At 46.9% G+C, this 14,713-nt stretch overlaps 1 protein-coding gene and 1 non-coding gene across 6 annotated transcripts in view; one reads left to right on the top strand and one right to left on the bottom strand.

Moving 5' to 3' along the window:
* The window catches only part of LOC1275416 (serine/threonine-protein phosphatase 6 regulatory ankyrin repeat subunit A), a 49,576-nt gene that overhangs the window by 11,507 nt on the left and 23,356 nt on the right, over nt 1-14,713 (bottom strand). For 3 of the 5 annotated variants that reach the window (XM_061657082.1, XM_061657078.1, XM_061657079.1), the window contains exons 5-9: nt 13,830-13,946; nt 6,705-6,797; nt 540-753; nt 164-459; nt 1-77 (exon numbers count right to left, since the gene is read on the bottom strand). The exon at nt 1-77 is cut by the window's left edge and continues 226 nt beyond it. In XM_061657082.1, the coding sequence (XP_061513066.1) occupies nt 1-77; nt 164-459; nt 540-753; nt 6,705-6,797; nt 13,830-13,946 (797 nt within the window). Of the gene's footprint in view, nt 78-163; nt 460-539; nt 754-6,704; nt 6,798-7,199; nt 7,542-13,829; nt 13,947-14,212; nt 14,342-14,713 lie in introns of those variants that run through there. The other 2 variants (XM_061657080.1, XM_061657081.1) reach the window with 2 other exon arrangements.
* Nucleotides 3,083-3,155, top strand: Trnaa-agc (transfer RNA alanine (anticodon AGC)). The gene has a single exon. It is a non-coding gene; the product is annotated as a tRNA-Ala (tRNA).

Here is a 14,713-nt window from a genome sequence, read left to right as displayed (position 1 = left end):
GCACCGAAGCCGAGCAGCGTCTCCACCACGGCCGGTTTGGCCGATTGAACAGCAATGTGTAAGGCAGTGTAGTGATCCTGCCCCCAAAAAAAGGAACAGAGAAAAGTCAAACCATTTGCTCCACGAATCTTCGAAAATCTTTCCACTCTCCAATGTCACTCACATTCGTTGGGACGTCCACCTTTTCGCCCTTGTTCAGCAGCGTACTGATAATACCCACGTGGCCGTACTTGGCCGCGGTGTGGATACTCCGTGCACCTCCCTTGTTTGGCATATGAAGATAGACACCCTTGCGAAACAACGTCGTCGCACACTCGGCATGACCGTTCAGTGAGGCGATATGCATCAGTGTGCTGCCGTCCTTGGTTCGTTCGTAGATGCTGGCCCGATACTTGTCGACCAGTATTTCAATGATTGACGCATGTCCATTTTCAGCTGCCAGATGCATCGGTGTACGATCTGTGCGATGGGATAAGAGATAAGAGGCACTGTTAATGCACTGCTCTCTTCCCCGAAATCAGCTCACCTTGCCACCTTACCTTGAAAATCAGTGATCGCTGCCGAGGCTCGCACGGTGTAGAAGTACTTCACCATCGCCTCATCGCCCTCGGCCGCCGCAATGTGGAGCGCCGTCTGGCCCTCGCCATTCTGCACGTCCACATTCGCCCCGTAGTCGATGAGGATGCGGGCCATCTCGACGTCCTTCCGCCGCGCGGCCAAATGCAGTGCCGTGTCGCCATTGGTAGTGGTGGCCTGTTGCACCGAGAACGAGAGGACGAGAGAAAAAAAAAGACGACGCACCCGGGGGGGCGAAAAGATTGCGAAAGAAAGGACAAAAACACTGCATTAGTAACGCTGCCATGCCATAACGTTTCACTTGATTTACGCAGGACAGTCTACGCGCTAGTCATACACACAGAGACACAGACAGAAATAAACAGCACATTACTTCATCCACCACATCCAATATGAAGCCCCAGCGTCGACGCATACTTCCTGGTCCGGGATGATCCATGCCGACTAATGATCGTGCGATGTGTGATGGTGGGGGGGCGGTGAACCGAGATGAATCGAACTGACAGCTCTCACCCGCTCTTCTCACCAGGATGATGGTCCAATTCGGCTGATTCCAACACACACACACACTTGTTCAGCAAAATTATGCAACATCTGGCAACCGTCACCTTAACGCACGACGACGGTACCTGCTCGTGGCGAATGCATTGTGCAACTGCAACGGGCCGAGCTGCCGAGCTGAAAAGCCCAGTCCAGTCCGGAGTCCATCGGAGCTGCTGCTGCTGCTGCTGCTGTCGTCATCAGGGCTTTTCGTGCGTCCTAAATACATGTCCTGTGCAGCGGTCCCCCTAGACAGGACCGCCCAAACAAGACCACCGACTGATACTTGCCCCGGCCGAACCGAAGCCGTATGTTTTTATGTACCAGGCGTGATTGTTTATATTTAAAGACCCCCTACTCGAGTGGCTCAAAACCTATGGTACGGTGTGTGGGTTTGTTCCCACACATGCCAGTGCGTTGTTTTTGTTTGCTTTCCGCTGTCGGGCACTGATCGGGAACGGGAATGATGAACAGCCCCCTGCACACACACACACACACACAGGTGGTATATGTCTTTTATCACCACCGTCGACCGGGTGCAGGCTTTTCCGTTTTCCATTCGGTCATCCGTCTTGCTTGGCATTGGCGTCCCTTGCTGGAGGGGACATCTTCCACTGCTGGTAGTTGGAGTGTAGTCCGACGAAACACAAACAAACAAAAAACGCCTTTGCAAAGGTACTCCACTCGCCTAAGGAATGGCCAACGGAACTTCGTTGACATGTCAGTTCGGTTCCGTTTTTGGGTTTTTGCTGCCATTTCCGGATTGCATACTGGCGGCGTTTTGATTTTTTTCTGTCTCTGCAGACTTCTTAGACTGTGGAGTAGTGGAGTTGTCATTCTCAAACCATGCAAAAAAAGCCCATGTAAGTAATTGTCCTTGTTATCCGTTGATTAGGCTTCGGCTTTTCACAACTGCTCACAACAATCGATGCGCAAAAACCATGGACCAAAGCTCTTGGCTACGTTATTGCGAGCTCTGCTTCTACAGGTCCTCTGATGACGAATGGGAAACTTCCACCCTGTTCAGCGCCAGCACCCAACAAAAGGGCTAGAGCGAGAGGTTCAATGGCACGCCGGTCTATCTGCATCAGCTGACATGCGGCTGATTTATAAGGTGAAGGCTTTCGGTATCCGTTCCCAATCGAGGGCCAAGCGTCACACCTGCATACGGAGAGACCTTATGCATTCCCGGGGGGCTCCAGCTACACGATGTCGTTTCGGTTTCGGTGATCTTCACCTGTCTTTTCTGCTGTTTTACCTGTTTTTTTTTTTTGTCGCTGTGAGGTAGTTTTTTTCATGCAGTTCTAACGACAAACTACGAGAAGGAAAAACAACAATCAAGGATACGATTCACACGAATTCTTGCACACCCGACGTCGTCCTCGTCGTTATCGTTGTCGTAGGTGTGCGGGCAAAACAAAAGGAGGCCACACAAAAGTGAAACGGCAACACACACAACACTCATGCTTGTTGGGTGAGAGGAGTGGGGAGTTGAGAAAAAAAGTTCACACAGTCACACTACCTAGAGCATAAAATTAAGAAGTTGAAGTTCAAGTCGCACGTCACACGCGGGAGGGAATTTCACACGCGAAGTACGCGAGAGGAGGACAAATTAGCTACATCGAAGGTGCAAACGGCGTGAAGCGCATACAACGATGCCGAAACGGTTGGTGTCCTTGCTGTGGTTTGAATTTGAGACGAGGAAAGGGTAGCTACCAATACTGAGCTACATATCGTTTGAATTATTTACCGTTTGTTTTGAATTATTTATATCCTGAAAGGTCTGAAATGATTCTGCATGCAGAATCATTGAAATCATTGCCAAACTATCGCAACAGTATATAAACGCTCGAAATATCTAATGACCATGTATCCACAACTTGACTGTTTAGTAATTTTCTCTTTGCAATTATAACGATGACACAAAGATCAAACTATCTGTAAAATTCCACTCAATTTTTAATACGGGGGTGTAGCTCAGATGGTAGAGCGCTCGCTTAGCATGTGAGAGGTACTGGGATCGATACCCAGCATCTCCAGTGGAACTTTTTTCTATTATTTAGAAAAGTTTTTTTTTAATATATGTGTACGTTTTAGAGGCGAACGATTTCAATAGCCTCAAAGTCTCATTAAGAAAATAATATCATCTTCATACTCTGTTTGCAAAAATTAATATTCAAAGTATTTTAAAGTGCTAATGTGGAACTCACTTGGAAAATCCTGATATAATAAGCTGAGACTCTAATATTGATTATGTTAAAGCTCCTCAATATCATTTATTTTCCTATTAATTTATTTGTTCTTCTGTAAGCCTTTTAAATAAGTGCGTATCTCAGCTGCACAAAACGTATCACGCACTGTCTCCATGATTTTAAAACATGGTTGGTGTCAATGCCGACAAAAATGTTATTTTAATAGAATAAGTCTAAAATTGTATTTCATAAATCGTACCTATAGTCTAAAGGTATTCATTAGTACCTCAAAAAGTTTAAATTAAGATCATTATAAGAGATTGGCCTTACAAATGTGGTTCGCTGTCAATATAACCTCAATAAAAACATATCAATACTACCATCAAAACTACAACAATGGAACAACGTCCGGATAAGACTTTAAGTTCTTTTCACATGCCTGTCCTATTGCCCTAGAAACCAGTGACTATTTACTAGCTTTCATTTCTTTACTTCATCAAATTAGACGTTCTCTGAATGTGGCCTCAGGTTTATCAAAAGTGAAGAAATCAGCGATCAAGTTAAATTTGCAGGAAATAGATGTTATAGAGTTATCAAATTGCCACCAGACCGGGAATAGCCTCGCTTGAGCGAGAGAAAATCGTGATGCCGAGAAACCGCTCTGGGTACATGTATATTCAGTAGCTCAAATATTTTTGGGGCATCAATGAATCAATAACTTCAGTATTCCTGCTACGAAGAGATCATGCGCATTTTTCCTTCTATTGCTTAAAGTCTCACGTTCAAGTAGCTGATAGTGAGATATTTATAGTGGAAATCACCATGGCTTGCCATGGTAATCCTCTAAGATCATGACGGCTACGCTTTCGTTAAAAGAATGAAATCCTTTTTACCTATAAATCCACATACAAAGACCAAATCGACGCATGTTTAAGGGTATATGCTAGGATTACCTAGGCACGCTGGCATATATAGCTGTGCCCCTAAAATTGTGTGTCATGTTTCAAATAAACTATTTTCTTTTGCTTTGTTGGATGGAATTCATATTTCAAAATTAATATACCAAGATGTGCTGAGCTCATGGAAAAGACTGTTATTAAACAAAAAATCACTTTAAGACAACTAAAATGCGTTACAAATTTAAGATACTTTCTAGATTAAAGAGCAAACATGAAGGTTATACAAAATCCCAAGGATGTACAAACAAGATTTTGTAGATTCAACAATTGTACACACATTAGGATATATTATCCATGTAATCCAAGAGTCCAAGCGTGGTAAAGTTCGGAAAAAGGTTCACTTCACTGAAGTTTAAACCTGATTTGAGTAGAACTTTGTCAACCTGTATTGCTTCTATATCTGGATTTAGAATATACACACACAAATGACAGTAAATATCAATAATTACCAGACTTTCTGCGCCTTTGCTCACTTTGATCCAATAAACAGCATAACTTCACGACAATGGCAACAGCGTGTAGCGCTTTTATCCAAACTTTCCACACTTATCCAGCCCCGATTCAGTAGCCACCTAAAGTTCATCGAACCGGTCATGTAGTTTGTTATAATTATAACAACCATTACCAGGGCCCACAATACAACCGGCACCACAAATAAAATATCCAACCGACAGCCACGACACCAGCCGCTCTTTGATGTTGGCAATCGCTGCTGACACCTGTAGTGATGTTTATAATTATTGAACAATATTTTTTCCCCCCATTAGAGAGCAAACACAAACTTTCATTCCGCCGTCTCATTCTTCCTCAACCACTTTACACCACAGCAAACCCTCTTTCATTTGAGGTTTTGCTTCTTCGATTGCTATCAACATAACTTTCCGCAGCACTGTTTGGGTGGGCTACATCGCTACCACAATTGTTCTCCAACTCCCGTTCCAAAAAAAACAGACAAAACCTAATTTCGAAACACACTCACAAATTAATCTGCACCATCATTCCGCTGAGTCTGCTGCAAGCATTTCCGTAAACGACCCTTTTGAGTCGTCTAGTTTCTATTTGTGGACGCGATTTTCGCGCGCCGATTTTAACGATGATAGTTTAAAATCCTCCACGGAGACTATGGCGTGGCCACAGCCAGCCATCGTCGTTCATCGTTTCGGGCGCGCCCGGCTTTCGCTTTTGTCAGGACAGGACAACATTTGCACTGGTTTATTCTTCGTCCAACGGCGCCATTCCTACCCGCCGAGGCACTGAAGGGAACCCCCGGCCGGGGGTTGAAGCACACTTTTGCGACGAAATGAGCGCAGCATTGGGGCGACGGGGTCTGGGGTTAGGAAAACAAACACGCGGCACGGTTTGGCACTGAACGGTGGCGGCAGCACAACATTGAACGAGCGTTTCGTTGTTTTTTTTTTTTGCACATTTTTTGTTCTGCTCCTTCTGGTTCTTCTTCTTTGCCAATTCACATCGATGGGACGAGCATGTTTACGCTCCTGTGACGAACACCCTTCGTTGTTCTCGGGCGACGCGACGCGGTAAGAAGTGCAGAGACATGGGGGCACCAGCACCAGAAAATCAATCATTCCAGGGCCAAATCTTGGATCACAAGCTTCGGATTCGGTTCGATTCGGGGGTGTTTGTACGATTCGCGGCACAGCGGTATTGGACAATGCTACACCACAGGGAAGAATGCAATATACTGACACGAGCAAACGAACGCAATCCAACACTCCAAAAGGGCTTTTGTCACGGACGAAGATCTGACGGTCTCCTGTGTGCGATGGGCGAACTTCCTGTACAATGTGGGTCGAGTAACACCCTGTGACCCCATGCACAGCTTAATCACAAGTAAGCACACTCTCACACCGTTACTGGCACCAGCTCCAGCTGGTCGTCACACGCTTCCGGACGCCTTGATTGACAGGCGGGCATACCAACAAGCACACACAGACACACACCGTTTGAAGTTGCATTTGGTTGGTGCAGCTTGATGCACCAGCGATGTTACGTAATTGTGCTGAATGCAGTTGTGCATGCGTCGTGTTTCCGGTAGCGGGGCTCTTTTTTTGGTGCGGTATTAGGATCTTTCACCATAAGCGCTGGCGATAATGCGCTGATTGCCAATTGAAGAGAGCACTTTGGTATGACGGTTTGATGCAACATGAGGAGAACTATTTCTGATGCAAATGCACTAAACACAGCGTAATTTGGATTATGTGATGATAAAAAAGCGATTCACACACACACACATACACACCCACACTATTAAGCATAAACAAACACACACAAACAAACACACGAAAACACAAACCATCTTCGCACACACACTCTCTCTCTCTCACCAGACATTCGCAGGCAAAAACGAAAAAACCGAATCATTTCTTCTCTCCAACGACACACACACCCACTGGTCACCGATCACTTGCCAACTCACCTTCAGCTGGTCCGCCGTCTGGGACGAGAGCAACTCCCGGCACATCGACTGGTTGCCCGCCTCGACGGCGAGCAGGAGCGGGATCTTGCCTTTCTGTAAAAAATTATGCCTTACTATCTCTTTCCAGGTGGCGGCCTGGCGCCGCTGCCGGCGGCGGTACCGGAGCGAGGCAAACATCGAGGTGGTCAGCTTGTGCATGGTGGCCCCGCCGTCCCGCTCGCGGCCACCGGGACGCACGGGGTGGTCCGGCCGTGGCCGGCCGCGCGGCTGCTGTGACGAACGGCGCCGGACGGCACTGCTGCTGCTGCTTCCGCCATTGCTGCGACTGTTGCGCCCGTAGCGCCTGCTGATGCTGCCGCTGGTGCGTCGCGGCTGGTCGGGCGCCGGTTCAACGGTCAGCCAGCTCCGGTCACCTCCGGCAGTCCCGGCGGCGGCGGCGGCGGTTGCGGCACCCGGTGGCGCCGGTACCGCCTGCCCAGCCCGCGCCACATTTACCTCGGTTGCGTTGGTCGCGAACGCGGCGGAGAACGAGCCGGCGGTCAGTTCGGTCGGCGATCTGGTCGGTGTGCGGGGCGAGCTGCCGTCGGTCGAGGCCCGCTCCGCCTGCTCCGCCTGGCTAATGACGGCCGCCTTGATCGGGTTAAACTTGGCGTACTTCGACTGCACATTCTGGAAGCGCTTGCCAAAGTTGGACGACATGGTCCTACCGTACCCACTGTCATATTTAAACTACTGAGGCGCGCAATTTCGTACCGATTCGCCTTGGCTTTTGCCCCGCATCGAGCGCATCCATTCGCTCGCTCGCTTCACGCGCTCTATCGCTCCTTCCCGTTCTGTCTGTCGGGTCGGGCTTCCCCCAAACCAACCCCATTCCAGCCACACAAGACCCATCCACCGAATGGCTCCAATAAAGCGGGCCCGAAACCGAGTCCTTCGAAACGCGATTCACGCGAAAACACCCGCCCGACAAGATAAGGCGGTATCATAACTGGAGGGGGGGGGGGGAGTGAGTCGCAAAAGGAAGGGACACACACTGTTCGAACGGTTCGGTGGGCTGTGAGTGTTGTCTGTGTGTGCGAGCATGCGATGGCATTCGGGTTTCCAATCGCGCGCCCACTGCCAAATGACGTACAAATATTGCTTTCCGTTTCGATAGTGGCTGCCGTGCGATAGTGTTGGTGGCGCATCCGAACGCTCCTTCGCACAAAACAATCCTCGCCACCGCCGCCGACAAGGGAAGTTCGCTGCTCGGCAAGCAGCGGTAAGCAGTCCGATGATAGGCACACCCTCCCCATCATCGCAAGACGATCGTCTCACTCCTCCCTCCCAGTCGGCGGTTATTATAAGGATATTTAATTTACACCCCTCTCCACCCACACAGCTCCCCATTCCCTTCTGTGCTGACTTAGATTTTGCAAACACCTTCACGGAAACCCGAGACTCGAACGAGACTCGAACGAACGCCATAGTTTTTCATTTCTATCTCGTTCTCCTTCTCTCTCTTTCTTTCTCTCTTTCTGTGTACCCCCACTCCCACTCCCTTACTGAAAGTTTTTTGCATTAGAATGGCGGCGATTTAGCATACCATTCCGCAGCAGAGCGGTCGGTTCGCACCTTGCCAAGGACCTGCCGGCTCGATTAGTGCCGCAACCGTTGCATACATTCCGGCGCTTAACCGTGCATGCAAAGAAGGGCCCAGCGCGCGCGCTTCGTGATGATAATGTTCGCCCCCGTAAAGACTATCTTAACGTGGCCCTCACACACACACACACACACACACATAGGGTGGCCGAGTTGAAGGTTCCTTTTTTGCACAACACCCACAATTCCCCCTCTCTTATCCCTTCCAAATCGGACTTTATTCCACGCGAAACGCCACCGAGTAACACCTTCTTTTTTTTGGGGCAAAAAGCAATAGCAAGCAGTAGGGGCAGAAGAAGCAATGAAATGAACAATTTTTGACACAATTCACAACTTGGGCACCACGTGTGAGTGTGTGTGTGCCCCACAAACACGTACACAGACACATCAAACAATTCTAACCAAGCACTAGAAACACTCATTTTGCCCAACTAAAGGCGCTTTTGGGTGAGTCCACAGTTCCATGTTGGGCCTTTTTTTTTGGGCACCATGTATGCTCGGTTTTTTTTTCTTTTGGTATGGATTGTCCGTGTGAGATAGTCCACACGGCTCCACAAGCTCTACTTCCCCCAGACCAAACGCGAGGAAGCTATCAGCTGAAATGTTTATTGCAGGCAGTTCCCTCCTACACACGCCACAGCACGGCAGGAGGTTATCTTCCAGCGCCGCTTCCTCCTTGAGCTCTTCTTCCAACGGGGGCGAATTGATAGCACCCCTTCACGCAACGGTCTCGCGGCACGGAATGCGCCAGCCAACCGAACAACTCGGCCACCGCTCGCGACCGACCGACCCGCAACCGAGATGTCTTGCGAAGGGCTCCTTTAACGCACCCAATCTCTCTGTATATGTGTTTGTGTGTGGGTTTTGCAGGAAAGCAAAGCGATGGAGAAGGCAAAGCGGAACTAGTACCTGGTCCCGGTAGAGCAGCTCTGCGTTGGGTTTCGCGGCGACACCACGATAGGAAGATCGCACCGGACGCGGTTTCATCGCTCGCGCGCGCTCGCTCCTAGACTGTCACCTCACTACTGAGGTGACTGGCGGGTGTGATCGCACTGTCCCAAACGGTCCCCCGCGTGTGTGTGTGTGTGTGTGTGCTCTGCAATGAAACACAGTAACAGGTTTCCCTCGGTTCGCAAACGCACACGCCATATGCAAACACCTTTCCTCCAGCCAAGCCTTTCAACACAAAGGGCGCTCTCCCTTACACGACCTATTCGGGTGGCTTTGTGCAGCTTTATGGCCTTCCTCGCTGGGATGGAAAGGGTAGATGGAAAGGGCGCAATGCAGGTGCTGGGGGTGGGTGAGTGCAATAAAATTATAAATTGCAATTTTTATGGAAAATCCCTTCGCCTGCATACAGTGCCGCACCGCAAACAGCAGCGAAAGCTAGGCCAAGGAGGACCGGCCACCCGCACAGGGAAGAGTTTTGTGTTCCCGATGCACGCCTCCCCATGCCCAGGAACCTCTGAGCAGTGAGCAGTGTGTGTGTGTGTGCAACAGGCATGGCACGAGCTGAGCTAGTTTCCGGTGTTTCCGTGTGCAAGCTCGCTCTGGCAAGCAACAACTGCCCGAGACACGCCCGAGATCTTAATTACACGACTCGGACCGATGGAGCAATCGTGCAGCTGACCCCGCAAACTGCTCATCCGGAAAAAAACTTACGACCAACCTGTGGGTTGGAGTGCTTAGCTTTTCCTTCGACGGAAAAAGTAGGCCGCCCTCGTGCTTGGGTTAGATTTCTTCAGTACCATGCAAGCGTAACACAAGCCTTTGCACAAAACGGTGGTGTTTCCATGTGTCCCCAGGCGGGCTCCGTCGATCCAAAGGGCTTCGTATAGGTGTAGGTGACCGTCCCTCGCCTTCCCATCGCATACGTGGCGAATGTCATAAATTGCTTTCCTTACTATTTATTGCTATTGATCTAACCGAAAGGTAATCGCACTGGGTAAGCGTTCCCACTACCTGGGTAAACCCAACGGATCACACCCGAGCTTTGTGTGGGTTTAGAATTTGGGCTTTCAACGGGACCAACATGCCTTCCAATCATGGATGGAGTGTATTGCTAGCTTGCAAACTATTATAGAACTAAAAGAATGCAAATAGAATAACGACTGTCTCTGGACGGCCTTGCAAAGCGCTTGCAAAATTGAAATATAATAATTTATTGTGTTTGGTTGCAATAATTTTGATAAATTATTAGTTTGATGCTTGAAGCAAATTGATGGAAACAACATTTGAAAAGATTCTGGTATGGTTGTACGAATAAAAGCAATAAATAAACCTTACAGCTACTTCAATTTATTAGCCAATTCCAGCATACTAAGGAGTAAACTTTGATGCTGCCCAATATTCTTTACATATCCTCCTTTTATGTCCCCATCGAATTCCTTTGTGCAACAGAACTGAATTTACTGTAATTGCAAAAAAACTAAATTCTTTCTCCATTCCAAAAAACAAGACACCAACCCATCCACATGGTTTTCATTCACGAGCGCATCGGAATTCACCTTGATTGATTGAACCCAAAATCCCAAACAGGGTTGCAGGGTGTATCGATTTTACGCGCGAGCGCACACTCCCTCCCAACCCGGTGTCAATCGTTTTGGCATTGCATTGCGATAAATTTTTCGCGAGGTATAACAAACGTAACCAAAAAAAACTAAAAAAGCTCCACCCAACACAGCTGCAAAAAGGTGTGGAGTTCCAAACGTTAGAGGCATCGGTACCTCGCGCACACAATCAACTCATTAAAGACGAATCAGCATTGTCCATACAGACCATCACAGTTACTAAATGAGGGGACGGAAGGAAGGTGATGGAACCACATTCCGAAGGACAATCGCCATAGCAACCAACGGCTAAGGTTGAATGGTTTTGCAAGCAACCGGGGGGAGAGAAGAAAAAAAAGGGTAAAATAAATAAACATCGAGCAACGTGTCAAATCGGGCGGTATTGATCGATCCTGCCCAACCAAGCGTGGCTCGTGTACCAGCGGGTTCGGGTTTTCGGGCCTCGTGTTCGGGTTCGGGCGTTCAGTTGTGTTGTTTGCTGTAGTGGTATTAGTGATTGTGGGCCTATCAGTGTTGGTGAATGTCCTCAAAGGTTGGTCCCTTCCACATCCATGTTTCCCTCTCCCCCCCCTTCCGAAGGGAAACACTTGACACGCGGATGTACGATGCTTATCTGTATTTCCTGCGTCGATTGTCTGTCTGGTGCTGTGTAACGATGGTGGCGGGCAGCCTGTGAGACACGCCCCGTACCAACCGGACCGGACATTACATGATTTACTACGCAAAAGCACAACTGGACGGCTTGGGGTAGATGTGTTTTTGGGTGGTTTGTGTTTTTATTTCTTTTTAGGCACAAATAAACAAGGAGGTAATTTCAATGCTCGAAGTAGAGACCAACTGAATGAGCTTGTTGGAAACTATTGGTTTATGTTTTGATTATTTTTATCATTTTAAATTAACCAATGTAAATGCGATTACATGGAAATTGGACATTTATAAATACGCAAACTGAATGGTAAATATTACTTATTTTTTATCTTATGTATCATAAAATTAAGCATGTAAATTAAGAGCATAGAATTACCCACTAATGCTAAAAAAATCAAGATAAAAATATCACCGCGAAGTAGGAACCAAAAACAACAAAAACATTAGCTTGCTACAAAAGATACTAAGCTATACTTTTTTACATCTTTTTCTTATATTTGGCCTAAACGTCCTACATGGACATGCCAGCCTATACTAGCATTCGAGACTTTATTCAGTACCACGCAGCCGGATAATTAAGTCCTTGCTAGGAGAAGACGGCTAATTCTACGCTTGAACCCATGACGGGCATGTTATTGAGTCGTTCGAATTGATGACTGTATCACGAGACTGCTGACTGCTGTTTTCTAACATAGCTGAGATGAATCAGTTTTGAAAATTCCAATTTGATACGGTTTTAGGATCTAAACTTCCGGCAATGCCAATTCAAATAGAATATTTCAAAACGATGCATCTTGCAAGGTAGAAGCAGAAATGCTCGGTTCATTTTTCATGTCCTTTATCCTTTCATGATTGTCCTTTGTTAATTTTGTTAACAACTTTACTTTGTTCCACAATAGACCCTTTTCCCATTTTGAGTTATCATCTCGGTCGTCTTTAATCTTTGTTCCACTTTGTAGATGTAAACTGAGACATTACTTAGATTTGGCTTAAGACAACATTAACATTTTGTTGTGCAACCCACATGGTTTCAATGCATTAAAAAGTGCAGTATGATTCTTCTTCATGATGATTTAAGCAGTGCGGCGGTCGTCAGCCAAGGGCCTGGCGTTAACGAGTTAGGCCATCTGTAACAAGTAATTCTAGCAGTTGGAGGAAAGCACAGTCGATTTGATATTTCAACCGATGAAGGACATATTGTAGGGGTACATTCACTATGAACCACATATGCAAAAACATCTATTTACACAGAACATTCACCTAGATCGTTAGTAATGCCTCAAGTACTTATAAATGGAACCTTCGCCAGTCTGTCATCAAAAAGATCTAAGGCCCGAAGGGTGCTGTTACCTTTTTGGTTTTTTGGTAAGCATTGAACCCTCATTTGAAGGTAAAAAGTGTGGATTAGGCTAAAAATTAACTCATAAAATATACTTCGCGACAAAAAAAAAAAATTGGCTTGAAGTCAAACATGGCAAGAGCAAGAATCAGTTTGCTCAAAAAGAAAGACAAATCCGTTTCTTTTGGCCAGTGTTTTTGGTCGTTTAAAACGCTGATAGTATTTGCTGGATAATTATCGCATAAGAATTACTTAGACACAAACAAATAAAACTAATTTTCACTAACTAAGTCGAAGAGAACCTTTTTTAATATTTTCTACAATAAAAACATTCAAAACATAACCCAACCGTTTGCACGTGTGAAGAAGTGCAATTTGCACATTTCAAATAATCTTGCAAAGCAATCGCCATAAACGTCCTTAGGTACCAGTCCTCTGTTTATTCGATATTCAAAAGCAACTACGTTTGTTGCCAAAACGTACCCAACAATGCACAACACAGTAGTACACGCGGGCCACCTCTTTCGAATTGCATTAGTCGTTAAATTTAGGTCGCAGGACCAGTTACTTTCGCGGCGCCAGCAACCTTCCCTACACACATAACACATAAAGGAGAATTGAATTTTCACCTTCCCAACCCACCCAAAACCCCAATACCAAAAACACCTGTCAATCGTGGCCCAGTTTCCCCTTAACCCACCCCCTATCAGGACTACTTTGTATAACTGAGACGATCGTTTTCACATTCTCCCCCAACCCAAAATATCCTCACCAAATAACAGTAAGACCGAAAAGAATACCGCTCGCGGAAAGGGTGTGAACCAAAATTGCTTCCTACCAAATGTTTGCCTCCAGCTCCAACCATACTCGCCGTCGACGTTGTTAGACTTCTTTGCGTACAAAAAAAAACCGTTTATTCATACTTACACCATCAGTCTTTGTTCGTATGTCCTTACCGGCCGCCGTTAGCAGCGCGCGTAAAATTGCCGTCGCCGTTCCGGTCTGTCTGCTAGCTACCAAATGTACGGCCGTTTGCTGCCGCGACTGTTGGGCAATGGATCGGGATAGGAAGCCAGGGATAGGTAGTGGAAAGTAGAAAAATTACATGTAATTAGTAACAGGGCATGGCGCTGATTTGCTAATTGTCTTGGAACTGAAAGAAGCGCAAAAATTAAACTACAATTTCACTACAAAAACACGGACGATCCATCAGCGAGACAAGGCAAGAGAAGGGAATACTCGTACACCATGATCCATTCACGGACGGCAGCTCAATTCGGCGGCAGCTCTCAGCAGACCTCGCTACTTACCCCCTGCTGCTCCTGCGGTTGCAGCTGGCCAACGAAATTTTCATCCTCGAGCAGAAGCTTCTGGAAGAATTTGAAGAAGGCTTCCTCTTTGGCGTGCGCCTCCTCTTCGTAGGCATTCAGTATCAGTCTCTGCAAGAAGTGTGTGTTGTGTGAGTTTGTCAAACGCAATGTGAATGTGAATACACCCCGTACGGATGAATGAATTGGATTCGTGTTTGTTTGGAGTAGATCTCTTCCTTTTTGGAGCAAAACAATAACCCTGCCAACCAATTGAGATGCCATCCAGAATCGTCCCCCAGAATGGAGAAAGCAAGAGGAAAAGAGGACTTTTGAAACTAAACAAAATCAATTCACAATTAAAAGCTACTATAATGCACACACACAAACACACGCGCAACCTACAGCGACATCCTCGAACGTGAGGTCACGATCGTCACCAGTGTCCATCACTTTCTGCACCACCGACTTCATCTTCAGCTTGCCCTTGAGCTTCTCCATCGC

The sequence above is a fragment of the Anopheles gambiae genome, chromosome 3 (genome assembly GCF_943734735.2).
Source record: "Anopheles gambiae chromosome 3, idAnoGambNW_F1_1, whole genome shotgun sequence".
NCBI classification, from domain to species: domain Eukaryota; kingdom Metazoa; phylum Arthropoda; class Insecta; order Diptera; family Culicidae; genus Anopheles; species Anopheles gambiae.
Note: the sequence above shows the minus strand (reverse complement) of the source record. Positions and strands in the feature narration are given on the sequence as shown.